This window comes from Scyliorhinus canicula, chromosome 17 (assembly GCF_902713615.1).
Source record: "Scyliorhinus canicula chromosome 17, sScyCan1.1, whole genome shotgun sequence".
Lineage (NCBI taxonomy): Eukaryota > Metazoa > Chordata > Chondrichthyes > Carcharhiniformes > Scyliorhinidae > Scyliorhinus > Scyliorhinus canicula.
In genome coordinates, this window is record NC_052162.1 from 109,194,896 (window position 1) to 109,203,754 (window position 8,859).

The following is an 8,859-nucleotide window of genomic DNA, read 5'->3' on the forward strand; positions in this document are numbered from 1 at the left end:
CTGAGAAATGAGGTGGTGAAACGGCAGATTGGAATATCCTCCACTGGCATTGAAGGGCGACGTCTGAAAGATACTTGCTTCTGATGTGTGTGATAATATGACCAGATTTGCAGATAAAATCTTCCCTCTTCAATGTCGAAAGGGGAGAGAGGAAGAAATATTTAATGGTGGCAACCCATTGGAAGTGATGGAAAATGCAGCGGTTCATCCGTCAAATTGTGGAGAACGCTGGGCGCCATTCCTGAAAGGGGAGAAGGAGGGCAGGAAATGGAACGGACATGGTCTTGGGATTTTTCACGCATGGCGGGTTGGACATTCCGGCTCACCCGATCAGAAGGTCGAATATGGAAGCTGGCATCATCTCAACAGTTACAATGTGGATGGATAAAAATTGAAAATGGAGAAAAATAATTCGGCATTGAACAGGGTAAAACGAGTTGCAGTTAAGGCCGATATACTATTAGTGAGCTTCTAGGGTGGTTTAAATAATCATTTATCATTAGAAACAATTCAAACAAACTAAAGAAATGGAAGGAAAAAATAGTAACATGGTGCATTCGAAGCCGTGGGGAGGGATACAATTGGATACAACATTTACCAGTTCTGCGCGAGAAGAGATGGCTGCACTCACCTCGTCAGAAATGTGCCTTAACATACGCGCTTCAGTAGACTGGTAGATAAAGCATTCTACATATTGAAAACTCAGCAGCTATTGCTGGGACCTGGGGGTGTAATCACATTTATTTATTTGCAGTGTTATCTGAATGATGGAAATGCAATTAAAGGAAAAGGTGTTCATTGCGCGAGTAAATTCAAATAGACGGAGCAGGGTTCCTGCAATGGATGAAGACTGGTTGTAAAGTATTTCAAAGAAGAAAAACAAGCGATTTCTTGGGCCATCCAAGTAGGAGTGGGAGGTTGAGAGGTCTGCTTTGAACTCTGTTAGGTTCCGGTCAGGATATTTGATACTGTCAAACTAGCGTCTGACGTCAGGACAGATGGAAGGAGCATGAATGGGAAATGCATGTACGCGCCCTGAACAGAACAGGACGGCACAGAGTGGAAGATAAAATAAAATGTATTGAGCAAACATGTTAAAGCCGCCCTAATGGCTGCAAATTTCTACTTAATGTAGGCTTGCTGATCTTGCCAATTTCACAGTAAATATGAAAGCAAAACAGAGGGGTGTTGTAAACCTGAAACAAAACTGGAATTCACTCAGCAAGTCCGGCAACACTTAGAACAATGAACGAAGAACATTATAGCGCAGGAACAGGCCCTTCGGCCCCACAAGACAGCGCCCACCATGCTGCCCATCTAACCTAAAACCTTTTTACACTTCTGGACCCGCATCTCTCTATTCCCATCCTATTCATGTATTTGTCAAGACGTCCCTTAAACGTCACTATGGTACCTGGTTCCAACACCTCCTCCGGCAGCGATTTGCAGGTAACCACGACCCTCTGTGTAAATAAACTTCTCTAGCACACCTCCACTTTGCCCCTCGCACCATAAACATATGTCTCCGAGTAATTGACACTTGCACCCTGGGAAAACGATTTTGACTATCCACTCTGACCATGCCTCTCATAATCTTGTAGACTTCTATCAGGTCGCCCTGAACCCCGTCGTTCCCGTAAGAACGAACCGAGTTTATCCAACCTCTCCTCAATGCTGTATGGCAAATAATACTGCCACACAAACTGTGAACTTCCAGAAAGCTATGTTTTGTTTGAGGCCAAGTAGAATCTCAAGCAAATGGTGTGGATAGTTATAGGAAAGCCGTCTTGCGCTGTCCTTGACAGGTTGAAAGCGATCGTGCTCAATAGACCTTTTCAACACAAAACCAAAATGTGCAGAACGTGTGAGCGCTGTACACGGTCAATTTCACCACTGTGTGATGGACTTACTGAAAGTACCATGATCAACTGAACCACTCTGCACTGAACGAAACTATTGAACTGATCTGAAATTGTCAAATCTCACTGAAAAGCCGTTGAAATTGTCTGATGCACCAAAGATATTGGGGCGCTGAACCGAAGAAGTCCACCCGGATTTTAAGATTTCAGAACAAGATCTGCCTGTATTGAAATGAACTGCAATGAACCAGACCTCACCGCACTGAACATGAACGTTGAACACGATCTGTACCAGAATGAGAGGGGCGAATATACAGATAATCTGATCTATATTGGATTGAAAGAGCACAGTAAGAAGTCTTACAACACCAGGTTAAAGTCCAACAGGTTTGTTTCAAACACGAGCTTTCGGAGCACTGCTCTTTCCTCAGGTGAAGGAGCTGCGCTCCGAAAGCTCGTGTTTGAAATAAACCTGTTGGACTTTAACCTGGTGTTGTTAGACTTCTTACAGTGCTCACCTCAGTCCAACGCCGGCATCTCCACATCATGGATTGAAAGACACTGGGATGTACAGGCAGAATGTTTTTGTGCTGAACTGGATTCGTCTGCACTAAATTTACACATACGGAAAGGAATATGTCAACACCGAACATGCCTGTGCTGAAGAGAGCATGTTCACGCTGAATAAACGTCTAATGTACTGTGTATGTTCACGATAAATATAATCGCAATCGCCTGGGAAAGTCCACACTGAACGTAATCACGAGGGGCTGACTGCGCACACCAAATGTAACCATAGATACCAGAACATTTCCAAAATGAATGCTGTTAAAGCTATTTTTAAGTCTGTGTCCAGTGTCAATGGTATTTACAACAACGTTACACTTTATTAGTGGAAGTGGTCATGCATACAGATAATAATCAGGAGTGAGAACGTGGCTGCGTTTTATAAGGAAAATTTGCATTTCTAAAAGCGGTCAACAATGAAAAGCACTTTCTTAGCCTGTTCCCGAGATCCAGGATATTATCGATTTAATATAAATTAAAAACAAGATAAAACGGAAATCGTTCCGTAGTCTCCGTGCAGGTCGCTTCAGAACAGTCTGATCCTTTAAAAATATCCCCACCTCCCCAAGCGGAAACAACAGCAGAGTCGCAGCTGCACGTGTCTGCTCGTTGCCATAAAATTAATGAATGTAGAAAGATCAAACCATTTAATTATCTCCCTGGAGGCAGACAAGGCTATAAATATGACCATTTCGCAATGAACTGCGGAAGAAAGCACTCCGAGCTTCTCACAGAAATGCACGCAGTACCCAGAGGTCTGGTGTTTGCAATTTACTATCCTGTCCTTGCAGCATTCGGTCTTCCAGGTAAATGACCGTGGTTACATGGGAGCAGCGAGAATCATTCTTCAGCTGCTTTGATCTCTTTGTTGATTACCAGTAACGCTTCTCCACTTTACTGGTACAGTATCCATTGTTCCTTTCAATGGGTTATTCCTTTTTCTCATTTCGAATGTATTTAACTGGAATAATTAATACACTTTTAAAATATATTTTCCACCCTCACCTTTATATTTCGCGGCTTTAGTCTTTAGATTTATTTCATTTGCTAACATACATTAATGGTACAGTGAACCCCCTTTAATATTGTCATTTCACCAATGCGATCTTATGGTTGCTTGCTGTTGCATGCAGATTGTTGTTTTTACCGATATCTTTCTTTCACAGGTACAATTTAATTGACTTACATGTTTAGTTTACCAATTTATCGCAGATTCCTGATAATGTAACTGCATTTCTATGTTATCATTGGCACTGTTACTGCTGGAGAACCATCACACTGTTATCGCTGTGCAAATTCAGTTTCATTCTCTGATTGGTTCTACTATTACCGATTAATTATCGAAATATTATAAGCCTTAAAAATAGTTCACTTCTGCCGTTGACAGACTTCCGTCGCTCGAATTTTCACACTATTATAGCAATTTAAATTAGGTTTGTTGCGCTGTTATTACTGCGAACGAATTAATGCATTGTAATTACGTTATAAGTGTCGATAATTTGCTCTATTGACTTGAACATCGTCTGGATAACTCCCACAAATGTTTCACTTCTTAAGAAGAGTAAACTATGAGGAAATCCGATATATTTCAAATAATGGTTTTAATGAAGGTTATTATTAGACACAGCGTTGTGGACAGAGCTGAACATGAACACATTCACAGATGTTAATGGTTCTGTATTGATGATTGCTGACTGCGCGAATTCCATATGCTGCAAACACATCTCAATGTACTGGAATATCCCCATGTTCACCGAATTGCCTGAGGCGCCATAGATGCCGGCATTTCTGGCATGTAATTTTAATTTTAAATGTCTTCTAAAGAACATCGTATTTATCCTGACTGGTAAATGTGGAATGGCTAATGTGTTTCTTTGCAGTTTGATCTTTTTCTAAACCGGAGATAATTATCTGCCAGTTCCAATATGTCAGATCGATACTGGGAAGTTCCGATTTATCCAAAATGCCGTTCAAAAAGGCAGAGAAATGTTAAATGTCCATGCACTTACTTGTTTTACAATGCTTTAAGAACGTTGATTACCGAATCATATTTCAAGGCTTCATTGGAAAAGATACTTTCAAAACTTCGTGAAATATAATCAGTGTTTTTGTTAGTTATGAAACTTATCACTAATTGATTTGATGCTTGCCTATTGAGAACCAGGGTGACAATTCCAAACACTGGAGATATTTTCTCGAGCAAAAGGGACACCACTTACATTTTTTCTCTCTTACAGCCAACCTGGCGGTTATTGTGATCCTGATTCGAAGAAGATGTGGCCTCACCAAATGTATCACTTATTACCTGGTGTCCATGGCTGTGACCGACCTCCTGGTTATGTTCACGGCTGTGATATTAAACAGGATTTCTGGGATTTATTTCCCATCCAGTTTCCTGTCTATCACACCGGTTTGCAGTCTTCGTTCTGCCTTAAATTATGCAGCCATTGACAGTTCTGCCTGGTTAACAGTCGCGTTCACCTTTGATCGATTTGTGGCCATTACTTGGCAGAAGCTGAAAACAAAATATTGCACCGAGAAGGTGGCGTTGCGCGTGATAATAACCGTGTCTGGACTGAGCTGTGTAAAGAATGCCTTCACCTACTTTGGATATGAACCGATATACATAATTAACAATATACCCTGGTTTTGTGGCACAAAAAACATAATTTATACATCACCTGCCTGGATCGCATATGACTGGATTCGGTCTATTTTAAACCCTTTTCTGCCATTCGTTATGCTTTTACTGTTCAATGCTCTGACTGTCAGACACATTGTCCTGGCCAACCGATCCCGAAGGAGACTCAGGGCCCAGAACATTAGACAGAACCAGTGAGACCCAGAGACAGAGAAGCGGAGAAAATCTGTTATTTTACTGTTGGCTATCTCAGGCAGTTTCATCCTGTTAAATTTGTTATTTTTTATGACGATTCTCTATGTCCGAATTGCGAATGTTCCTTATTCCTCAGGTTCCAGTGTCAGTAATTCCATATTTATTCTCCAACAAAGCGGATTTATGCTTCAGCTGATGAGTTCCTGCATCAACCCGTTCATTTATGCTGGTACACAAAGTAAATTCAGGATCGAGATAACGAATGGGCTGCAATATCCACTGAGTATATTTGTTAAAATATTTAATCGCTGTAAATCGGATGCATGATCTGTAGTTTACATTTCACTATGTTCACTTCTTCCCACATCCAACCTGTGAATTTCAGAATGTATAGATGTGCAGTATTGCCAGTCAAGTCAGACTTTACACACCACTTTGTTGATTTCAAGTCCTGTTGACAATTGCTGCCTCAGATTTTCCGCAGTCTCTCAGTTTCCGGCGTCCTGAAGGCCCGCATATTTTTGAGGTGAGCCTAAAATGAGCCAGGCAGACGGGATTGAACGTTTTATGTTGTCCTCATTCTTCTATAGGATGTGAGCGTTAGAGAGAAGATGGATTATTTCTGAAACTCTGCCATATGATCAGGCACGTCCCGGCGGAGCATCTGCATGTTCACACTGCTGATAATCCTCCTAAGATCATTTTGAAACTACTTAGGAGTCCATCCTCCTGAGATCATTTTGAAACTGATTATCACCCTCCCTTCCCACTGTATTCCAAGTGTGCACCTAGGCAACTGTCACGCCTCTGTTAGTTCCATCTGTATTTGTTCACCAAATTGTGAACAAAGTGAAAGTGAAACTCGCTTATTGTCACGATTAGTCTTCAATGAAGTTACTGTGAAAAGCCCCTAGTCGCCACATTCCGGCGCCTGTTCAGGGAGGCTGGTACGGGGATTGAACCCTGCTGCAGGCCTGCTTGGTGTGCTTTAAAAGCCAGCGATTTAGCCCAGTGTGCTAAACCAGCCCCGGAAAGGATTCTTGTCCTTTTCCTGGAGAGTTACAAACTCCCCGATTGAATTCCGGTCTCCTGCATGACAGGCAGGGACACTAACCACTATACTAACGAGTAAATCGTGACACTTCGATAACAAACGTTTCCCTACTGACTTGGCTGTGTAAATGTCCAACCGACTATTTGACCAGCTCCCTCCAAATTCTATTTCTCCTCCGAGGTGGAGGATAGGTACATAGATTCGGCATCTCGCAAACCTTAGTCATGATGGTCAGTCAAGGTTAAAGCGTTGAGAAGGCAACTTGTCGATCTTTCCACTCAAGATTTGCAGCTCTATCTGTCTGACATTGGGAACTTGATGAAAAATTGCATGTCGTATCTCCATACCTTGCATTTCCGTCACTTCTTCATCCGCATACTTGAAGACCACCATGTTCTTGGACTTTCCTTTTGTTTTAGCTGTGCTTTCCTGCCAACACATATATGTTCATTATTGCACATCATCCAAGATAGACAGGACTGCTAAGATATGGCTGCTGAGATTGGCCGTTAAGTAATGGCTGTGCACGAAGTTATGCATTCCTTGCCAGTGCCTTCATGGAAATGACTCCCGCCACTGATAGCCAGTGTTGTTTACATAGAATTTACAGTGCAGAAGGAGGCCATTCAGCCCATCGAGTCTGCACCGGCTCTTGGAAAGAGCACCCTACCCAAGGTCAACACCTCCACCCTATCCCCATAACCCAGTAACCCCACGCAACACTAAGGGCAATTTTGGACACTAAGGGCAATTTATCATGGCCAATCCACCTAACCTGTACATCTTTGGACTGTGGGAGGAAACCGGAGCACCCGGAGGAAACCCACGCACACACGGGGAGGATGTGCAGACTCCACACAGACAGTCACCCAAGCCAGAATCGAACCTGGGACCCTGGAGCTGTGAAGCAATTGTGCTATCCACAATGCTACCGTGCTGCCCAAGTTAGCTGGGCAACTCTTGAATTAGAAGTCACTTCATATGCCGTCGCAAGTGTAGCTTCCAAACGAATAATACAACATACATACATCCAAGGTGATTACAATATTTCTCCAGATTTCTGGTGGCGGCTATGGAGGAGTAAGTCGCACATTTGGTGGCTCCCGTTTTGGTCGGACTTTTGGACCTTTCTCCGTTTTTCGGCCGGACATGAATTGTAAAACGGATGTTAGTGGCAATTGTTTACTGAATTCCCACTTTGGTACATGGAGAGAAGGACCAGAAGTGTTCTTAAGGGCAGAAACAAACCGATAGGGAAGGCTTGGGTGTAGCAGTGACAAAAACAGCATGGTGGAGGTTGGGACCTCTGTCGACCCAGCAGTCTATGGAGCAGCTGATATCAGTCATTCAGGAAGGTTTTGCTACGCAGAAACGGGACTGCTTGGACCTGATAAAAGAGTCGATTGAGCGGTTGGAGCATAGATTGGACGCCCAGGATCGGACGATCCAGAAGGTGGAGAAGGCGCTGGAACAACAGACTACGGTGGAGCTGGAGGTGGGGATGCTGAGGGACCAGCAGAAGAAGCTCCTGGAGAAGGTGGAGGACCGAAAAAATTGGTCCCGCCGGCAGAACCTAAGAATCGTCGCACTCCCGGAGGGGTCCAAAGGAACGGACGGTGGGGCATACATCGCAGACATGTTTGTGAAGCTGCTGGGGGATGGGTCATTTTCCCGGCCCTCGGAGGTGGATAGGGCTCACAGAGCACCCGCGAGGAATCCGTGAATGGGCGATCCCCCGAGGGCAATTGTGGTGAGATTCCACAGGATCTGAGTGTAGATGTGGCCAGGAGGCGAGCAGGCTTCAACCAGATCAGGTCAATCCTTTTTAAGAAAAAGGTGAAGTTTGGGCTGTTATACCCAGCCCGTCTCTGGGTCACGCTTGAGCATCAGCACTTCTACTTCGAGTTTCCTGAGGACGCATTGGTCTTTGCAAAAAAGAAAGGGGTGGTGATGGATTGAGAACTTTAGAACTTGGCTAAAACGTTCATGTTTTTGTTTTTTCTTTTTGTTTCTCTGTTTTTGTAAAAAGTTTCTCGTTTTGCGTTTCATGGAAGATGTTTGTGATGCCATTTGCATTGATTTGGAACCAGGTAGAGCTGAGAGAGTTGAAGTTTTCATTTGCACTGTTGGGGGATGGAGGTGTGCTTTGTTTGAGCTTGGTGTTTTTCTGTTGCGCAATTGTGTGGGGATTGTTTTATGTTGGAGTTGTTTGTATGAGTGTGGGGGGGGGGGGAGAATGGGGAGGGAACAATAGGTGGGAGACTATCTGGCGTGAGGGCCACTAAGCTAGCTGGGCGAGCTAGCTTGTGGAAGCGCAGTGGTGTGTGTACATATGTTTGGTTTAGGAAAGCGGTTGGGTTACAGGGTGTTGTTACTAGGGGGGAGGGCGAATGTTCTGCTGATGAGGGAGGGTCTTGGGTTGAGGGGCAGAGAGAAGGTTGGGGGTGGGGGCTGCCTGGGGATGGACTGGTGGAGGCACGGAGCATGGACTGGAGGCGGGCCTAAAAAAGGGATGGCTGATCGGTAGAGGGGCGGGGCAATGA

General features: G+C 44.0%; 1 protein-coding gene across 1 annotated transcript; it reads left to right on the top strand.

Annotated features, from left to right (window-relative positions):
* Positions 1-3,123: 3,123 nt before the first annotated feature.
* LOC119951511 (probable G-protein coupled receptor 139) lies at positions 3,124-5,265 on the top strand. Its single transcript, XM_038774714.1, has 2 exons — positions 3,124-3,232; positions 4,664-5,265. Exons 1-2 carry the CDS (start codon positions 3,124-3,126, stop codon positions 5,263-5,265), a joined length of 711 nt encoding a protein of 236 aa, XP_038630642.1.
* Positions 5,266-8,859: the final 3,594 nt, after the last annotated feature.

Coding starts and splice junctions, on each gene's coding strand:
- LOC119951511 (XM_038774714.1), top strand. CDS start 3,124: ATGAACTGCGGAAGAAAGCACTCCGAGCTTCTCACAGAAATGCACGCA. Junction 3,233..4,663: donor TGCAGCATTCGGTCTTCCAG/GTAAATGACCGT, acceptor TCTCTCTTACAG/CCAACCTGGCGGTTATTGTG.